Raw genomic sequence first — 23,114 nt, forward strand, 5'->3', positions numbered from 1 at the left:
GTGGATTTACTGATTTTGTGTCGTTGATAGATATCCCATATGTCATATCCTTTGGTTTTCTATTATATTACTTATATGTACTGACATGTATATTGTTGCTGAATGGAAGTATAATTAGTATTTGTATTTTAATTTCTTCAATAAGTGGATAGCTACCATTTATTGTTTGCATTTAATCATAGTTTTTATTATGGTTATTTCTTTTTTATTTTACTTTTTACAGATACTAAAGGGAACGAATTTTACCTAGGATTTTTAACAAGTCACAACCAAAATGGAAAACTATATTTGTACATAGTGTCCATAACTGACGGATCATGTCAAATCTTCATCCCATTTCTGAACATGAATTCGTCATTTGCAATATCAAATGTGAGCATAAACTCATACGACATTAGCCGTACTGTATTTATGGATCAACATGGTATTCACAGAAAAGCTATCCATGTGAAATGTAACATTCCCGTGTCTATCTATGGCCTTACTTTTACTGGTAACGAGGTTGATGGATTTCTTGCTCTTCCTTCCAAATCGTTAGGAAACAAATACATAGTATCATCATTTACACCGTGGACTCGTGAGATCCCTTTTTCAAACAGTAATTTTGGAATTATTGGAATTCATCAATCAACAAACGTAACAATTCACTTTCGGATTGCTGGTGGAAGTGTAACATATAACAACATACAGTATAGAAATAACGATACGCTTAGTATACATTTGACTGAATTTGACACCTTCTATTTGTCGAGTCATTATGATTTTAGTGGGACTTTAGTAGCTGCATCCAATCCAGTTGTTGTAATGTCTGGTGTCCGTACAAGTTACCTACGGAACGGATGGGGAAATCACATGGAGGAGATGATCTTACCAAATAAACAGTTAGGACGTGATTTTATCGTTCCTAAATTGTATGATTCACAGTGCAATTTTAGAATATTTGCACCAGAACATTCCCGAGTACGTATTAACAACAATAGTCTTATCCAATATTTAGACATTCAAGGCGGAAGATTTCGAGAATTCGAGAACTATAACCTATATACTATGCAGTCATCTGATCCAGTTCAGGTGCAACTATATTGTAACGGTGTTACTAGCACGAATGATGCATTCATGGTTACACTTCCAAGTGTTCAACATTTCAAAAGCAGTTACACATATCCAGTTGTAAATGACTTTGAAACCAGTTATCCACCTCAACACTTTTACATTACAGTCATAATCAAATCGAACGCTAAGACGGGACTACTTTTAGATGACAAAGATATTGTGAAATATGAAATGATATCAAATATTACACTTGCATCTACACTGTACTCTGTCATTACTGTTGAACAAAGTGTCGGTCTTCATGAAATTAAGCAGAACAATGATATACCGTTTGGACTTATTGTATTTGGACGTAATAAATATTCCGGTTATGGCTTTCCTGCTGGATTTGCGACTAAAATTAATCCGTGAAGATACATTAATTATGGATAATTTTAGATGAAATTTCACTAAACTTTACTCGGTTGTTTATTTGCAACAATTAATATACTTTACTAAATAGTAATAGAGAAACAATTGAATTTTGTCAAGATAATTAATATATCTGCAAATAAAAGCAAAAATAAAAAATGAACAATAAGTAGATATTTTGAAAACAATTCTATTCCATGATTATTATTATAATTATGGATTAGTAATAATTTATTATTTAAGTCGAGGTCCTTTCAAATTTTAAAGTATCAACCGTAATACTTTATACACAAAGGCAACTGTAGGTCTAGTTTTTGTTATCTATTCCAAAAAACTGGGATTTATACTATGTGTTTTGTTATGTGATATTTTGTTCAACATTGGCGATATATAGGTATAGGGAATAATTTATATATCACAAAACATGTTTACCCCGTTGCAGTTTTTAATCTGTCCAAAGTCAGAAACCTCTAGCCCTTGTAAGAATTTTATATTTTTGTGGAGTTCATTTGACTGAACTAGTATTCCTTATTTCTGTACAGCTGAAGCCACGTTGTGATGAAGATCCATTTGTGACCTGTTGATGTTTTCTGCTATCTAGTCTGATTGTTGTTACTTTGAAAAGTACCTTGACTGTTTTCCATTGGTTTTACAGTTTTGAGCTTTTGATTTTTCCATTTATTTATATTGATATTTGATATTGTTTTAGTATGTAAATCAAAGTACTACGAGAGTATTGTAAAATTATTAGGAATGAATGGGCACTCAGGTTAACCCATATACAAAACGATATAGTTTGCCAAGGATGAGATTTTTGCGAATCATAAGTCCTTCATGGCTTCAATAAACATAACATTTATCAGCAAATCTGATAACTTACCTTGTTTGTATTGGATACCTAAGCGTCACAAAAAAATCCGTACGAACAACGGTACATCCCCGGCTCATCAGTTTGTTTTAATAGGAAATTGTGCATTAGATTCAGTGAAAGAGGGTCTTCATAAATACTGTTAAATTGTTTACTCACATATATATTCTAAAAAAATGTAAATAAATTCAGCATAATTTTCAATCTCGATCATTCTTTGAAATTATTTCATTCAAAACATTTGATTTCTTAACCCTGTGGATCCCTATTTTCTATATGAAGTTTAAAATCGTCTAAAAGGAAATATTCTACAACTTTTTTACTAAACGAAAGGGAGCATATGCTATAATTTTATTGCTTTTGGTAACCACACGTCATATTTGGTAAATAGTGAACAAAAGTAAAACATGCCACATAGAGAAACAAGTGATCCGTGAGTCCTATTTTGTTACTCTGGCCCTATGTGACACTTATTTCATTCAAAACATTTGATTTCTTAACCCTGTGGATCCCTATTTTCTATATGAAGTTTAAAATCGTCTAAAAGGAAATATTCTACAACTTTTTTACTAAACGAAAGGGAGCATATGCTATAATTTTATTGTTTTTGGTAACCACACGTCATATTTGGTAAATAGTGAACAAAAGTAAAACATGCCACATAGAGAAACAAGTGATCCGTGAGTCCTATTTTGTTACTCTGGCCCTATGTGACACTTAGCTTGCTTCCACAAGGAACGTCGTATTTTTTTTTACATTAACATATTTTGTTCATGCATGTTCATTAATTGCAAATGCATTTTTTTGTAAAGTTCCTAGATATTCTAAAACAATTGTCCTCCCTCATTATGTTTACTTCCGATAACGGCAATTTCAATGAGCATACTGGGCTGCAATGAGCTAATTGCCAACATGCTAAATACCGGAAATTAACAGATTGAAGAAGCGTGTTTTTTTTTAAAAGTTAAAATATTAAGTTTTAATTTCAATTACTTTTGTACTTTTTATATAAATTAGAGATATAAGTTATATTGATCTGTTATATTCATTTGTATCTTGTAAACTTTATCAACTTCTTAAAATTAGTCAGACCGTACGCGTACGGTCCATTTTCTCAATTTGAGGCCAGTGTGTGCGCTAAAATTAAAAAAAGACGCACACCATCTATGCTAGGCTATTATCAATTTTTGTGTCAATTTTGTCAATGTTGACGTATTTATAGGTGTGTAATATACATATCGTTGTATACACATTACACGATAATGGTTACTGTAATTTTGGATATACAAAATGACGGATCGATAAAAAAAAATCACGATATTTCGTACATTATTGCACAACATGTATTCAAAACGATCAGTTAAAATGTGTTTTACCATAAACACCAGTCTTTCGTCAAAATAAAGTGTTGGTTATTTGCATATTGTGGGGTTTTTAACTAATCATATACTGCTTTTGTCTCAAAGATGGACACCCCTAATCCTTTGCTTTTGTATAACAGTATACACATCACAACACAGAAAATTAAAGACTGAGCAACACCAACCACAAGGAAGCTAATTGGTGGTTGCAGATGGTTCGAAGGGATACTTTTTATGGTTCGGTAATTAAAATCATTTAAATTGCAAATAAGAAATTAAATGTTAGATTGTTTGTAATTACAGCATCGTACAAACTGCTACCTAAATGAATTGTTGTCATGGTTAACATAAGTACTTATTTCACTTTAAAAAAGCTACTTACAAAACGATCTGCCACCACACCAACCGATACTTTGCATGACCGTGAGATTGGCTCAACAAAACCAAGGACATCCGAAAATACCTAACTACCACAAATTAAAATACAACCATGAATAATTGTAAATATTGTATTATATTATTTACTTGTTTGTCTATATTTCTTTTTATGCAGAAAAAAAATATAAAAAAAATAAGTCAGAGTGTGATATTATTCTAGATTATATACACCTTGAAATTAGTATTAAAATAAATAATAATGAAAATGTATATATATGTAATGAACTGTGTATGATATTGTTTATTTTGAGAAAGGATGATTTCCAAATAGCCCCATTCCTTAAATCAATAAATAAATGTTTCTGTTCTCAATATGCGACCCAACGAACAAGAGATAAGAACAAGTCAAGTTGTGATAAAGCAATCACAAAAATAGTTTTTCCTGTTTTAGAAAAATACAAACAAAAAATTATATTGATAATCAAATTTATTCAGACGCAAATAATAAAGAATTACAATACAATAAACACATTAAATAAATATATATTTGAAATGTTTATAAAAAACAGAATAGCTGTTAGAAATAAAATTAAAATGAATAAAATAGATCCAACAAATTTAAAGTTCATAAAGAAACTATCCTTGATGAATATTAATTCATTAATCCACATACATGTATATCTGAATTCAATTTCTCTGTTTATCTCAATAGCTATCCATAACAACCTCTCCATGATACATCCTTGCTCTATAACAAATTATCCGTCCATTTTAATCCTTATATTAGTAGAACCGATACATATTCCTATTTTACATCACGTAAACAACATTTGGATATCTCATGTAATCCACACATTAGGAATATTTCAAATGTTCCATTTAATCCACAATATTAAAATCTTTTGTCAATCCTTCACAAGTCAAATATCATCATCCAACATAATACTCGGTATAAAAATGCAAGCAATGATAATGCAAACTATAATTATTTCGATTGTTTCCGTAAGTATTGTAAACATGGTAAACTCCTACATCATGAACATGGTCCTACAATCTCATTATACTGTTAAAATAACAAACTTAAAAATAAATAAAAATGAAATTATTATACATGATATAAAAAAATATCTGTCTTTTTATTATATATTTATAGTATCAAATTATGGCAAAAAAAAGCAACAGTGCAATCTAATGTATGGGAACAAATAAATGAAAATATGTGTTTAAATACATGTACATGTATGTATGCTAATACATGTTTGTGTTTCTATGTCTCATTTACTTTCATGAACATGGTTAAGTATGTGTATATATTTTGTTTACTGGTACTGTATATATTTAATTCACAAATAATCATGTACATGTACCAATGTTTTCATAGTACCTTGTGTAACTTTAAAACCAAACATTTAATGACAGTACTTTCTGAATATGAGGTAAAAACAAATATGTCTCCTTCTAAATGTAGTTTTGATATCAACTACACATTTAAACTCTAAACTTAACAACGGGTGAAAATCTTCATATGATATCACTAAACTGTCAAGGTTTAGGCCAAAAAAGCAAAAGAGAAAGATTACAATTATGGACAAAAAATCACAAATGTAACATTCTTTTCATTCAAGAGTCACATTTTATAGAAAATATTGAACAAACAATAAATAATGAGTTTGATGGCAAAATGTTTCATAGTTATGGTAACACACAATCAAGAGGTGTTTCAATCTTTGTCAAAAATAATTTAAAATGTAAAACAATAAACGAGATAAAGGATAATGAAGGTAGAATAATTTTGATAAACATAGAAATAAATGACAATAGTTTTACTCTAATAAATGTATATGCTCCAAATCAACACAAAAACAGAAACAAATTTTTATAAAAAAGGTTCAAAATATAATTGAAAACAATCGTTTGGGTATCCTTATATTAGGAGGTGGCATGAACGAAACTCTCTCAATTAATGATAGAAGAACTAATATCTTCCCAAGAAACTACAAACCAGTAAATAGTTTAAAAAAACTAATAAAGAAAAATAATTTAACAGATATATGGAGAGAACTTTATCCAAATACTAGTCAATTCACATGGAGAAGGAAAAATGATACAAACATAGCAAGCAGAATTGACTTCTTCTTGATTAGTCCTGATATAAGACCGCATGTTATGAAAGCAGATATTCGACCCGCAATGATCTCGTACACTGATCACCAGGCCATTTCATTACAAGTTAGACAAAATTCAGAAGAAAGAGACAGGGGTTTCTTTAAAATAAACAATAGTATACTTAAAGAGCAAAAATATATTGACCTCATAAACAACTTAATTAAAAACCATAAAAAACAAATACTCACCAAAAATAAAAAAACACTCTGGGATATGTTTAAATCAGAGGTAAGAACTGCAACTCTTTCTCACTGCAAACAAAGATCATCTGAAAATAAAAATGACATAAAAAATCTAGAAATAAAATTAAGAAAGCTAAATGAGAAGACAAATGTAGCCAAATTGTAAAAAAAGAAATTAAAACCATTGAAAAGAACTTGAACACCTCTATTTAAATAAAGTTAAAGGTGCACAAATAAGATCTAGAGTACAATGGCTAGAAGAAGGAGAGAAAAATACTAAATATTTCCTAGGCCTCGAAAAATCAAGACCAAACAAAAAAAAGCATCACAGCGCTAAAAAATAAACAAGGGAAAATAGTAACAGACTCCGCAGAAATCCTAAACATAGAAAGATCATACTATGAAAATTTATATAAAAGCACTTCTCCAAATTTAAATGATATCAAAAATTATATAAATGAAACCAACATTGATAACAAACTATCAGAAAAAGAAAGTGATTCCTTGGGGGACCCCTTAACAATAGAAGAATGCACTAAAGCAATATTCAACATGAAATTAAATAAATCTCCAGGAATAGATGGGCTAAGCCTAGAATTTTATCGCACTTTTTGGAGCGATTTAAAAGAATTTACAGTTGAAGTTTTTAATAAATGCTATGAAGACGGAGAACTAACAACCATACAAAAGATTGGTATAATCTCTTTAATTTACAAAAAAAGACCCTTTGTCACTGGATAACTATAGACCAATTACGCTATTAAATGTAGATACTAAACTCATTGCATATGCAATAGCCCAGCGCTTAAAACCAATACTGCTGAAAATAATTCATGGAGATCAAAATGGGTATATCAAAAATAGATATATTGGTTTTAATATACGCCAAATCCAAGACATTATAGACTATGCTGAAACTTTTAACATAGATGGTGCATTACTCTTTATTGACTTTTCAAAAGCTTTTGATTCATTAAAATGGAATTTTATGTACGAAGCCCTTATAAAATTTGGTCTACCAAACTCATTTATTAAATGGGTTAAAACATTATATAAGAATATTAAAGGCTGCATGCTAAATAATGGGTGGATTTCAGAAACTTATAATGTAACTCGTGGGATACGTCAAGGGTGTCCGTGCAGTTCTCTAATTTTTACCATAGCAGTAGAAATTCTTGCATGCAAAATAAGACAAGATACTGGTATTAAGGGATTTCAAATAAAATTAGATTCTAAAACACATAGTCTGAAAATCTCACAATTAGCCGATGACACAACTCTTTTTTTAAAATGCAAGCAGGAAATTAGCAATGCTTTAAATATTATTGAAATATTTGGAACACTCTCAGGTCTTAAACTCAACCGATCAAAAACAGAAGGAATATGGCTAGGCAGACTTAAAAGTTGTAAAGATAAATATGAAAATATTAACTGGAATAAAGAACCTATTAAAAGCCTAGGTGTATACTTTGGACTTAACAAAAATGAATGTGACAAATTAAATACTGAAAAAATTCTAAGAAAGTCTCAAGATACAATCAATAGCTGGAACAGAAGAAATCTCACAATGATAGGTAGAATAACAGTAATTAAATCTCTCATCTTACCAAATTTAACTTTCTTAGCATCAGTTACAACCATTTCCAAAGAATTTTTAAATGAATTTATTTACAACTTCATTTGGGGTAATAAAAAAGAAAAAGTTAAACGAATCACGCTATGTAAAGATTACTTGGAAGGAGGCCTCAAAATGATCAATATTGATGATTTTCTATCAGCTATACAATTATCCTGGGTCAAACGTTTAACATCAACACAATTTGCAAACTGGAAAGTCATTACCCTCTTCTTTTTTAATAAATTTGGAGAAAACTTTTCTTTATTTAACATGAATCCAGGTAGCATAAAAGCAATCCCAAAACTCAGTAAAACACTCCCTCTTTTCTATTTAGAAATAGTCAAAAGTTGGTTTAAGATAAAAAAAAAAATATCTCTGAAATAAAAACTAACAGTACAAATTTTATTAATATAAGACAACAATACATTTGGGGCAATAAACATATAAAATTTCAAAACAAATGTTTAATATTTTCACATTGGATAACAAATGGAATACTATTTATTAATGATATAATAGATGAAGCAGGACATATATCACAAAAGGCAGTATTAGATAAATTGACCCTCAAATCTAACTGGATATCAGAACTATCTAGAATAAAAGCTGCAATACCAAGAAAATGGCAAATGATAATGAAATCAGATAAATCATTCTATACTAAAGTTAAAACAGATAAAAAGTTATACTTAAAAACACAAAATAATACAAAATTGATCAGCATTGAAAACCTTCCATCAAATGAAATTTATTAAAGCATTAACTCATGTTATATAGAGGAAAAAACACCAATTGGCTTTCTTAATTGGAAAACACAATTTAAATTAGATTCATCAAGCTATTTATATAAAATGCTTAATTTTATATTTAATAGTTTACAAGTAAACAAACTAAAAATATTCAGGTGGAAGTTACTTCATTATATACTTCCTTGTAAAAAACTATTGTTCATCTGGCAACTGAAAAGTGATGACCAGTGCCATATATGCAACCAATCAGAAAACACTTTTTCATTTCATGCAAATACTTTAAAAAATTTTGGAAAAAAGTCAAAATACTCCTTGATAAAATAAAAATGGGAACACATATAATCACCTTCAAAAATCTAATACTAGGCTACAAAATATATGATAAAAACTATTATGACATCAATCTATTTCTCACTGTATTAATTTAATATTTTCTATTCATAAAGCTACATATGCATCAGAGTATAAACAAAAACATGTTGGTGTCTATAGAATATTTAAATTAAAATTTAAACAACATTATGAAAATATGAAACTTCTTGATAAAACAACAAGTAGAATTTTGAATGATGTTTATAAAATAATATAATAACCATATTGATTATTGTGCATGATCATTCTTCTGTATTACTATATATATCATGTAGAAAAACTCAAATATAAACAAATGTTTTATTTTAAGATGTTTATATGTGACGTATATGTATGGTCAATGTTTACCTGTAAAACATGCTTTTTGACCCTGTACTGTCTACTATCTAATTACTGGAAAATATCTAATATTTCCGGATAAAAAAGATTCCTTCTTGATCAATCTATCATAAGTCAATGGAAATATAACAAAACTCACCATTAGAAATACTCATTTGAGATCCTTTGCTCTCGAAATCACTCCACGTGTTATCCTTCAACCATTTGATCATCTCAATCTTCACGGGAATATTTTAATTAGGTTACAAGGTCAATGATTAAATTATAACCAACATCGGACAATAGATAGTACAACTTCCGTATTTACTTTACATAATAATGACCTCCACAAAACTAAGTTGACAAATTGTTAAAATCAATGTATTGTATTTATAATAACTAATCATGATTCATATTATATATATATATAAATATAAATTTACTGTGTAATCTCCCTGGTTAAACAGTAACTAATTTACAGGGATACCCGGCTGAATGCTGTGAGTCGAGTAATTTGTTAAACAGCAGAGAAATGTGCAATAAAAGATTTATCGTTTAAAAAAAAAAGCTACTTGCTGAAACAAAACCATGTATGCTATTTTTGTATTTAACAACAAAATAACTGTAATGCTACTTTTAAGTGTTATCAGTGCAAGTTTGTCAAGGACGCTCTTTAAAATAGAGGAAACGTCTCACAATAATCTTTATATATGTTCGGCTTAATCCTAATCTGATCAAAAGAGAACGTGATATTATACACCCAAAGTGTTGGCCAATCTTATGTTGTGTTTTTCGCAATTTTCCTATAGAAACTCCTTTTGCGGCTTAAACTGTGACACTTTTACTATTAAGTTTCGTGAAAAATTATAACCTAGAATGGAAAATTTACATGCAGTTCTAGGGCTTTGCGGCATATTTTCACCATTCATATGTCTTGAACTTTAAGAGTTTAAACTTATACTGAAATAATACACTTCCCCATCCTTTACTTTTTGACTACTTCAGAAATATTTTTCACCGCAAAAGTATGTTTTTATACTTATAACAGTCCAAATATATGTTTCTATGTGATGAAACATAGATATCATATCAGGGAACCAGTACGTTAACCAGACGTTAACAAACTAACATTTCTATGAATATTATGTATCTCCCCAAGAGAGGCGTGGTTTATGAAAGAGCTTTATTTACAAAGTGCAACCTATACTAACATTTATTCAAATAGAAAACTATCTTAAAACTTTTTTTCTCACAACAATACGTATTTACCAGAAATATAGCCTTAAGAAAATCACTGTATATACTCTAAGTACATTTTATACCCTCTACCCCTGTTTTAAAGTTTTAAAGAATTTGAAAACAAGACTTTAATTATTGCCAGCTTACCCTATGCGCATTGTCTATTTTTACAGAAATTCATACCTGCTTGGATGTGCCCCTGTTTCAAAGTACGACACGTACTATTATTATTATTCCTTATTGACAGGTTAAATGTTTTGATTTGTGTGAATAATAATCATACAATGCCATTGAAGGCAGTATAATGTTTTCATCTGCAACTGTTGACTTGAAGTCACATATCCAGTATACAATGTTTTGACAATTCAACATGATTTGTATGGTACTTGTATATCAACTCTAATATAATTCACTAACTTATTTTTAACGATTTTCTACTTCGTGTTTTTGTTGTGTTTGGTTAAATGATCACAAGAATGAAGATCGGCATAGTTTAAGTTTTAATATGTGATGAATTTGATTTTTTAAAACATGTTTCACGGTCACGTTGAAATCGGTATAATATTTATTAAAATGGATTATTCTAAAAAAATAATATATGTTATCCATTCAGTCATTTATACACATTATTTATATTAGAAATGACTTCATAGGTTTTCCTCACAGGGAGGAAATGCGACAATATTTTCATTACATACAAATAAAAACGAATCAATTCTGTTGTCAAAGGGAGAAAATAGATTTGAGCTCCCAAAGTCGGTATTCACTAACGATGGAAAAGAAAGGAAAGATGTCTTCGTTCATACTTCCGTTCCAACCGTGCTGTACCCTTTCCAATTGCATGATGATGCAAGTGGTTGATACTTAGCAATTCCAAAACAAGTGTTATCAAAAATGTATATTGTACCTAGTTTTAAGGTTCATGCCCATAGATCGATTGCTAAATGTTTGATTAGAATAGTAGCAACAACTATTGAGATTCGAGCTGTTCAAATAAAATGGAGATTTATAAATATCAAGACAGTAAGGATCAATTAAAAAAAAGTGGTGAAACGCTTTCAGGTGTTTTGTCAAAACTGCAAACATTTCAGATATCATTCGAATTTGATCTTTCTGGATCGGTAATAACGTCATGACAACCCGTTGGCGTTGTTTCGGGCAATAAATGTAATTCTTTAAATCGTAATACATGTAATCATTTTACAGAAATGATTTTACCGACCAATCAGCTCGATAATAACTTTATTGTTCCCAACATACAGGAACGATCGTTCGCGTTTATTACCCTGTGAAACCTACAGATTTTTCAATGTACAAGCGAATTCTGTATTTCTGATCATATGGATGACTCTTTTCATTCGAAAGTTTTATCTAATCTGTCACTAAATCAGACAATCAAGTTTCAGTAATGACCTATCCAATAGAAACTATTGGATTTGATTCAAACATGTTGACAGTTTATGGAATAAATCAATATAAGACAGAATACAGTATCGTCACACCCCGGACCGTGCAAGGGGTGTATAGCCAGTCAAGGTCGTTAAAAAGTTCCATTTGGTGTCGTCATACCCGGAGAATTTACACGCAATGTTAGTCTGACGTTTTAGTCGGGTAGTGTAGATGGCTCAAATCGACCAGAAAAGTGTCTTTGCAAATACGCATTACCACAAAAAAAATTGCTGGAACTACATACTCAATCATAACTTGTAATATTACGGCCAGTGCGCATACGATAAATCATAATGCATTACGGATTGTGGATATATGGTGACTGGGCTCAAGACGGATAGTGTTTCCTGCAAGAATAGCGTATTCTAATAACCGTTAAAACAACAAATCATTAAGTAAATCATAATTATAAGATGTCTATCTTGGTGAAGGCATTATAACGGCAATCATACGGAAATTAGTCAGAGCCTAACATGAACAACTGAGATGAAGATTAGCAAAGTAATAATTAGCAATTAATCAGAGCCTTTCTTTCTTCAAACAACACGAGCATGTTATTTGAACATACATTCGTACTGATCTGCGATGTTCGTCACGTTCAGCCGTACTATTTTATAAAGCATATCCAGATAATGTGACACGAACCAATTTTTTTAAATGCATAGCTCTACATACCGAGAAGTTAAAAGTTCATTCAAAGCCATTTGTAAAACGCTGCAAAGCCAATTCATTAATCATTTAAAGACGAAAATGCAGAAACGAATTTAATACTTCCTGCTGCTTTCCATAATTTTATTCAGACTGTACAGTGTAAAGAGCATGTAAAAGAACAAAATATTGAAATGACGACTGATTGCCAATAAAACATAAATCCACCAAAGAAAAAACAGTTAACAGCCACAATTGATATGATTTTTGTATACATGTGTTTTATTTCTCAATTAGAAACTATTGAAGTTTATTTTCTTTCATGTTATCGTTTTAATAATCCAATACTGAGCTCACCTTGCCTTCAAGGCCAAGTGAGCTTTTTTGTCATTTGGCGGCCGTCGAATGTCGTTTGTAACCTTTACAAAAATCATCTGTTTTGCAACAACGGAGCCAAATTGAACCAAATATGTCCACAATAATCATCAAGGTATCTAGTTTTAAAAGTAAAGATCCCGTCTCAACCAGCATTACCGAAATGACTAAAAATAGAATATAGGGATAAAATTAAAGTTTGGTCTATTATCTTTCAAACTGATATGAGTTGAGAAAATATGTCAGGGGCAAAAACGTTCAGGTTGATGAGATCTACATATTGTCAGACAATTTCTTATAGGATTTATTGCCCATAAATGATGAATTTTACCGATTGATTTCATGGTTGCCTTAGATCTCAAAAATAGATAGAGCATCTAAAGAGGAACTTTTTATTTCAAAAAAATGATCAACAAGACCAGATCTACAAGTAAGTCTGCATTGTCAAAATTGTCAGATGACCTCTTATTGGAGTTTATGCCTTCTGATGACGATTTTGATAAATCTTTTGCGTCTTGGCCTTTTATCTGAAAATCTATGAAAAATAGATGTATAAGTCTTGTAGGATTTTTAATTTTAGTTTTTTGTGTATAATTTGGAGTTTAGTATGACGTCCATTACTACTGAACCAGTATATATATTTGTTTAGGGGCCAGCTGAAGGACGCCTCCGGGTGCGGGAGTTTCTCGCTACATTGAAGACACATTGGTGGCCTTCGGCTGTTGTCTGCTCTACGGTAGGGGTTGTTGTCGCTTTGACACATTCCCCATTTCCATTCTCAACTTTATTTAATCTGCAAAAATGATAAACAAAACTTGATGTACATAAGAATTAAATATCCAAATCATCAGTCGATTCCTTGTATGAGTACTCTTTAATGACGACTTGTAAGAATATTTTACGTTTTTGTCTTCAAACTTTACAAGATTGATACACACTTTAAACATGTTAGCTAGCAAACATGATCAGCAAGACTAAATCTACAAATAAGTAAATGTTTACTGCAATTGTTGGTTTACTCTTTATAGGAGTGATAGTCTTAATTGATATCAAATTTAATAGAGGAAACTATGCTTGACTTTAGAAAGCTAAGAAAACCGCCAATCCAGTACTTATTACTTCGTCAGATTTCTATAAAGATACCTGCTTCAATGATGTTTAAAAGATGCCCACCCTCTAATAAGCTAATTTTCAAAGATATTTTATTTGAATAAACATTAGTGGATGCAACTCTATTCTCATTCTTACTGTAAAAACTCAATAGCGACATGTTTTTGTAGTCTTAGAACTTTAAATACTATACCACTATAGGAAGGACAACTTACATGGAGAAAACATCGCATTAATATCTTTAAAGTGTTTGACACACAATAATAATATCTTAACTTTGCATTTAGCTGATACAAGAGAGGCCCTTGAAGTTGACTTCAATTCATCATCAGCATTTCGCTGTATTTTTAATAAGACGCTAAATGTTTATGTAAATCCTCTTTATTTGCTTCAAGTAGTTTGATATGACTTTATTTCATTTAGTGCAAACCTACTGACGTCTGAAAAAAAAAATCACATCAAACTAATTGATAACAACTGTCAATTTCCTGATTTGGTAAAGACATTTTCTTATGTAGAAAATGGTGGATTCATCCTGGTTATATAGTAAGTTCATCTTCCTGATTCTGTGCGTGTAAAGGTATCACTTTTGGTTTCTTCAAACAACACGAATAACAAGAGAGGACCTCGCAATTGATTTTTATTCATCATAAACATGTTGATCCAACTGCGTTAAAAATATAAATAGGGCGCTGTAACATTTTTGTAAACATTCTCGTTATCTGATGTCATGAAGTAAGGGAATAACTTTATATCATTTAGGACAAAATTACTAACGCCTGTATTTCACTCCACCTGAAAAAGTTGGTCAAAAATGCTAATGTCAGCAATTGTTTGACATACATTGAATAAATGCAACAGTAGAATATAGCTGTTTTAAAGTCAAAATGCGTTTGAGATTAAAATAATTCTGTTTAAAAACTAAAACCACATCAACTATGAGAAGAAAACAACGAAACAACAGACACACTGAGGTGCAACTAAAAACTCCAACATACATAGAAACGACCTATTTGATAACAACTGCCATATTCCTGAATTGGGGCAGTACATTTTCAGAAAAAAAATGGTGTGTTTAACCTACTTGTATAGCTAGTCAAACCTGCCGCTAATGTAAGAATGATAAAATATCACTTAAAATGACAACACTACATGACAAAATTACAGCACAAACAAATGCAAGACCACTTAGTATGCAAAAACGCCTTAATAAAAAAAATATAATATTCGTTACAACATATAAATCGCAGAATAACAACGAACATTATCCATAACGACAGCACAGGACATCACAAACAGTGACGTATTTTTAAAACGAATATATAGTTTGAGTACGATACCACGTGGACTAATTCTACTGTCGATTGACCAGTTTCTATACGCCCGTTTCTGGGAAGTATTATGGTATTCTGTTGTCCATCCATCCGTCGACAACGTATTGGACATCAGCTGAAAATCATTCAACCAATTTACATGAAACTTTTGTGAATTGTTTACATCTATTGACGTGAGCTCCTTTATTTTTTTTTAATGTTTCAATTTACGTTTCCGAGTTTTGGGGTTTTGTTCATTAGAAAAAGGGATATTTTCCAGTTTACCGACAAAACTCAAAAACGGTTGAACTAAATAGGCAGGAAACTTTGGTTCATTGTTTATATACATGGACACGAGCTCCTTTTCGTTTTTTATAAATTTAGATTGTAAGTTTCCGAGTTATGGGGTTCATTTATAAAAGAGAAGGCGATTTTCAAGTTTTCGGAGAACTATAATTAAAAAATTCTAAAAAAAACATAAAATGAAAAAATTATTAAGTGTCAAATTGGTGAAAGGATTGATTGTAAGACAAACTAATTAGTGTTTTATGACAATGTTCAAGTGTCTGTTATTTAATCATAACAAAGTATTCATTGATCTTTTGTCAACAATCAAATTCAGTAATGCTTTTTTAAAAACCAATCATTTTATACAGGAAAATGAATGAAAATGTATGAAAATAAAATTAATAAAACGACACATACAAGTTATGTACATGATACTATTTAACGAATATAAAAATGTAAATGCACTGGAGTTGTATATCTATTTCTGTGCGCGAACGGACCATGACACTTCGGTTTTTCGGAAATTTGTATTTCGTAACTGTTATCACAATAAAAGGAAGAAAACTCCTTAGTAAAAAAAACTTACAGGGGGAAACACCGCATTATTATCGGTGAAGTGTTTGACATACAATCTTTCACTTATTCTCTTATTTCTTTTTAGGTTAACACTTGAGATGCCCTTAAAATTTATTGTGATTTAAATCAACATGTCGCTACAATTGCGTTGAATATATAACAAAGGAGCTATACTATTTTTGTAATCATCCTCGCTATTTGCCATGTACAAAGGGTTGAATATATTTAATTTAGTTCGAATGTTGCTATAGAATGAGTCTATGAGTTTTGATTCTCCCTTTATGCTACCTTTTTGATGAAATTTATTTTGTTGACTACATGAAACTTATATCAAACACATAAAATATGCGTTTCAGATCCAAATATATAAAAACGTAAATTAACAACAATATCAAACTCCGAAGAAATTTTCAAACGTAAACATGGTCCGTAATCAATTAGCAAAACTAAAAGCTCAAACACATAAATGAATGAATACCTTATACCTTAAAAATTGAAGAATACGTTTAACTGATATGGAAGCTTTTAGTTACAATTTCATTTAATTATTGCACTATGTCCTCCATCCGTTCAAAATTCCAATAATGTGGGTTAAGGGGACTCACGAGTCTATTTTTTTTTAAATATATGATTTCGCTATTTTTTTCTATAAATAAACTTTATCCTAGAAGCATGAATTTTTGTAAAAGGTACTTTTTTCTGTTGAACTAATAGGGGAAAAAAGGGTAAAATATCGAAATAAGAAAAATGTAAAAAAATAAATATCTCTTCTAAAGAGGCGTGGTTTGAGAAACAGGTGAATTTACAAAGTGCATCCATAAGCATGCCTGATGAAGGTAAATCTAGGAAAGCACAGTATCGAATTAGACTCCTAATGTGTTGTTTTCATATCTGAAATCATTTATAAATTTCACCCTCCCCTTCAAAATAGTCTAATAAAATACTGTTGAATTTCTAAATTACTCATTATTTGATTAAAGTACTATAATTTGGAGATATGATAAGGTTGCCTAGTGAAATCAAAATAAATATAAAGCAAAGATGTTAACTTTTAACTGTAAAGGAACTTTCCATATGGGAGATAATAATTAGATTAATACTACCCTTATATTGGCTAGTATATCTTAAAACGACATAATAAAAATCTGTTTCAAAAGGTACTTAGTACAAAAAGTAATAACAAAACATCTAAAGACACCGAAGTACCTGCAGAAATGAAAGCTAATTAACCGAAATCAATATTACATAAGTTTAAACATGTTTAATACCGGCGTCACACATTGACGTATAGACTGGCGTGCACAAGACGTACAGAGAAAATTTACAAAGTCGGTATACATTAGTTGCACGCCAGAGGAACGCTAAGCAATTTTTAAAAGCGCGCTGCATAAGTTTGAAGTACGTCGAAATGCAAAGATATACGCTTGGTGAACGCTATAACTCCAGGAAATTTTTGTGCAGCTTAAAATTTTTCATCCAGCTCAAGCGGTTGTCTAGCGTAAACCTGTACGCTACAAGCACGCAATACATACCCTTCAAGCGCGTTGAAAATGCTACAGATAAGTTTGAGACACGTTTAGGTCATGTTGTATACGCTTTAAGATCGTTCGACTTTAACTAAAACGTATTCGAGTATGTTCGTAACAAACACCCCATAAAAAACGTCCCAGACATGCCAAAAGCACGGATTATCGTCTCAGATACGACCGGGATGCGTCTCAAATACGTTCAGGATACATTTTTCCTTCGTAGCGTGCATTATATCTATGTTAGACAAACGCCAGGAATATGCCAACATGCGTTACTTGAACGCTCGATAAACGCTGAGGTACGCTTCTCCTACACCCAATACATGCTTAAAGCTCGTTGTGCACACGATACAGAAATGATTGACAGGTTGAATGCATCCAAAATTAATAGCGTATTGGCAGTGTACATGATTTTTTACCACGCCCGGCGTACGTCGGAGCTACATGTATACACTGATGTGTGACGCCAGTATAAGTCTACCATCACAATGGTTGATCTGTGTATCGACTGACTTGCGAATCAGTGGATTTGAAAGGCATAATACTCGTGACGTGTTGAGTCTAGGTCATTGTGAAGTTCATCCCAATGGTTTTTTGTTAACTTTAAGTTGTATCTCCTTCGTCGTTGCAATTTGTCAATGAAATTTGGACATTAGTAAATAACTGCTGCCCCTTCATGTTATTATAATAAGTTTCATTGTTTAAGGATACAAAATTCTTGCTACTTATCTGGTAATTTACTATTACAAAGTGATGTCAGAGCTTATCAGTAAAGAACCATCTTATTCAATATTGCAATCATTACATGGAAAAGGAAATGACATGAAATGGCAAAGTAGATTTAATAATTAAACTTTAATCCGGGGCAAATGTCAATTTTTGATTATGATGTTGGCCAAAACTGGAGTATGGGAACCAGCCGTATTCAGCTGTACCAAAGATATTCTATAATGTTCAACACAATCATGATAGCACCCGTAAATGTTTCAAAGGATTTGATTAAACTTGAACTTAAACAACACCCCTCTATCAATGAAATTTTGATAGGAAACTAAGGACCTTGAATGTCGTGATATCTAGGGAAATCATTTCCATATTCGGACACTGGTTGAATACTATATAGTTTTCTATGGGGTTCGTGTTGCTCAGTCTCAAGTTTTGTGTATTGTGTTTTGTATACTGTTTTTTTTTCTCTTTTGTTAGTTTTCCTTTTCTTTTTTTTGCCATCATGGCATTGTCAGTTTTTTTTTTCGACTTATGAATTTGAAAGACCTTTTGGTATCTTTCGTTTCTATTTTGCTACCGAGAACTGAAAAATATGATATCTATTTTACTTAATTTGTCACGAATATATATGTTCATGTTTTCAGGAAAACTTGGTTGATTTTATTTGAAACCATGTAAGCAGAAATAAATACGCTTGGAAATTCATGACAATCACTAACCAGACGTAAATTTTTAACAGATCAATGAGTTACATGTTTATATTTTGATAGTGCAAAAGCCCAAATGTATTGACAAGTCGCTGATTTAAAATAAAACCACATCATTGTCTTTCACATGTAACACAAGTCTCTAAAATATAATATATCCATTAAAAAAAGTTACGATTGATAAAGCTGTATTGCTTTTCGGGTTTTTGTTGCGAATATGAAGGGCTGATACTATTTTTCGAATTTTCTCTTTTTGATTCAATTTTTCCCAATTTTGCCATAGCAAAATATTCATATTCTGTTGAACTTATTTCTTTTTACAAACAAAAATGACCTTGCTTAGATAGAGTAAGTTCGAATAATTTCATTTTAGAAAGGTCACAAACATGTAAAACATGTTAAAGAAATCTGAATTAGTTGAATATCGTCGTTTGTAAATCCTTTGGTCCGAGTATTACACCAATCTGAAAGAGACATACTTATATAAGTGTTACATATCATATTATACCAACACATCATTGTATATAACAGTATTTTTTTACTCGAAAGTCAAAGTTCAGAATACCTGATTTGCGAAAATCCTATTATACGAAATTTGCTTAGAGATGTAAAAAGAAAAAATGATTGTATTGCTTCTGAAAACAGAAAAAGGATCATAAGTAATAAAACAAATACAAGTAATTACCATTTATGCACAAATATCTGATAACATCTAGCGATTTATAACAAAACAGACAATCGATCTAAGTACAAAAGGTACAATGTGTTCCTGTATAGTCTCAGAACAACGATTAATTTCCCTAAATCTAACTGAAAGCTTTATGTATACTTACGGTTTTTTACATATAAAACTTAAAAAGCTAGAACAATCTTCATCATTCCATTGGTCATGTTGGTTGTCTAAGGTGCTACGAATTTCCAAACAATGCTCTTTATCATTCTTATTATTTGGTTCAGTTGTATACCAATCAGTTACGTTGAACTTCTGTCCACTAGTTGTCCAGACCCAAACACCTTCTTCGAACTTATCTGAACCATCAAGCCAGAAATCTGACAAACATATATAAAATTTAGGATAGTCGCAAGAAGTAATAAATTGGGCCTTATTTAATTAGTAAGGCCATAAAACCTTATTAAACAAGCCTAACGAACGACTGAAAATCTGATACTCAATTACTGACTTTTTTTCACTTATTTGCCAAAATGTAGTTTATAGTATGCTTCTCATTTTGTATATATTATTTTGAAGTTTTATATTGAACATTGTCATAAAAGCGCGAGTTTTGCTTGACCAAAAAACAATTTCAGCCCACAATTTCTTTCTAAAAATGTCCTGTACCAAGTCAGGAAAATTGCAGTTGTTATCCTTTAGTTCGTTTCTGTGTGTGTTATTTTGTCGTTTGGTTTTTTGTTGCACTTTAGTGTTTTCTTTTGTTTCGTAGTTGATGTGTTTCCCTCGGTTTTAGTTTGTATTTATGACTTTCGAACAGCGGTATACTACTGTTGCCTTTATTGATATATGAAAAATCCAATATTTTGTGATAAAAAGAAAACAACACTACGCAATTCTGAAATAAAATATAAGAAATCTCTTAAAATATGCTTTTAGAAAATAAACAGAAATAATTCTTCTGTATTTGTAAGAAAGAGTCGTAAAATATGATGAAACACATGTTTTGTTTTATATACCCGAGAAAGAGTTACAATTGAACTACAATTTTTTCTCGAAATAACCCATTTCATGAAATATATAGACCGATTATGTTCGGCTATTTTACAATCCAAGATGAAAGAAGACACCTGATTAACCTTAATAAAAAGGTTACATTTTGAAAACAGACACGTACTTTTTTTATATTTTGCCGTATTAGTCTTAAGAAAATCGATCTCACAAGTTGATAATGCGTCTGCAAGCCTACTGTTCATTTGCATACACTCTCTCTGAAAGAAAAACAACATAATATATATATAATGAAAAATCTCTTTAAATAAAGAAAATAAACGACCCACTAATAAGTTGACAACCACGGTAATGGTCCGATTATAGTTAAAGGTTTTTTTCGTTTTGTGTACAATTAATATATCATTCAATAGTACTCTATAAGATCTTATTTTATGACTTTGTATTTGACAGCTGAAGCTTTTTATAAACATTAATTCATAACAGACAAAACAAGTCGATGAATTACTTATTCATAATAATTGATGCAAGCTATACTTTATTGTAGTTTTAATATGGGTAGGCATTATATTCGTGATTATTTTTGCCCGAGCGATAGTGCATGCCAATTTGATCATTTCATTATTTTGCAGTGTCAATATACGCATGTGCAAACAAATTTTATTGGATTAAGAGCATGGGTTTATTCAAAAAGCGAATAAAGCACGTCATATTAGAATTCGTTTTTATCTTTAGGGATTTAGGGATTTACGGATAGGTGGTGTTGATGGCATATCTTTAGTAGCATTTGTTGGATTTATTCCGTAAAAGGACCTTTGAAATATTACTTTCATATTCCTGACTTAGTGTAGGTATTATCTTATGTTGAAAAAGGTGGATTCGACCTGGTATTATAGTTAGGTAAACCTCTCACTTGTATGACATCCTATAAGACATTTGCAGAAACTAGGTCTATACTTAGGATTATAATTAGACTTTTAGACAGTTGACTAAAAACAAAGGACCATCTTAATATCAAAACAAAAAGCAACAATAGAGATACATACATGTAATAAAATCAAATACTTTTTTTTATTATGATAATAAATCTTTTCGACGACACACTAATGCAACGTAAATAAACTCATCATAGATACCAGGACTAAATTTTGTAAATACGCCAGACTCATCAGTGACGCTCGAATCCAAAAAAGTTAAAAAGGCCAAATAAAGTACGAAGTTGAAGAGTATTGAGGACCAAAATTCCAAAAATGTGGCCAAATACAGCTAAGGTAATCTATGCCTGAGGTAGAAAAGCCTTAGTGTTTCAAAATAAAAATTTTGTAAACAGTTAATTTATCAATATAACCATATCAATGATAATTCATGTCAGCACAAAAAGTGACTAATAGGCTTGTCATATTATTATCGCTGTATTGGATATCACCTAAAATACCCATAACTTTGGTTTTTTTTTTCTTAATTAACGGATGGCGTGTCCAACGTTTTTTCTAAAGTGTGTAATAAGTATATCTAAATTTCTACACTTCCTCTACATATTCTTGGGTTGTGGAACAATCTGTTGTCTTGCATGTACTTGTAGTTTTGTCCATCTGATGAGTTAAGCCTTTTTCAACTGATTTTTATAGTTCGTTCTTATGTTGTACTGTTATACCACTATCCCAGGTTAGGGGAGGGTTGGGATCCCGCTAACATGTTTAACCCCGCCACATTATTTATGTATGTGCCTGTCCCAAGTCAGGCGCCTGTAATTCAGTGGTTGTCGTTTGTTTATGTGTTACATATTTGTTTTTCGTTCATTTTTTTCCATAAATAAGGCCGTTAGTTTTCTCGTTTGAATTGTTTTACATTGTCTTATCGGGGCCTATTATAGCTGACTATGTGTATGGGCTTTGCTCATTGTTGAAGGCCGTACGGTGACCTAATGTCTGTATCATTTTGGTCTTTTGTGGATAGTTGTCTCATTGGCAATCATACCACATCTTCTTTTTTATATA

At 30.9% G+C, this 23,114-nt stretch overlaps 1 protein-coding gene across 1 annotated transcript in view; it reads left to right on the top strand.

Moving 5' to 3' along the window:
• The window catches only part of LOC139499248 (IgGFc-binding protein-like), an 11,110-nt gene extending 9,646 nt beyond the window's left edge, over nucleotides 1-1,464 (top strand). Inside the window, exon 10 of the mRNA XM_071287921.1 lies at nucleotides 224-1,464. Within this exon, the coding sequence (XP_071144022.1) occupies nucleotides 224-1,464 (1,241 nt within the window). The remainder of the gene's footprint in view (nucleotides 1-223) is intronic.
• The last annotated feature ends 21,650 nt before the right edge of the window (nucleotides 1,465-23,114 follow it).

The sequence above is a fragment of the Mytilus edulis genome, chromosome 12 (assembly GCF_963676685.1).
Source record: "Mytilus edulis chromosome 12, xbMytEdul2.2, whole genome shotgun sequence".
NCBI classification, from domain to species: domain Eukaryota; kingdom Metazoa; phylum Mollusca; class Bivalvia; order Mytilida; family Mytilidae; genus Mytilus; species Mytilus edulis.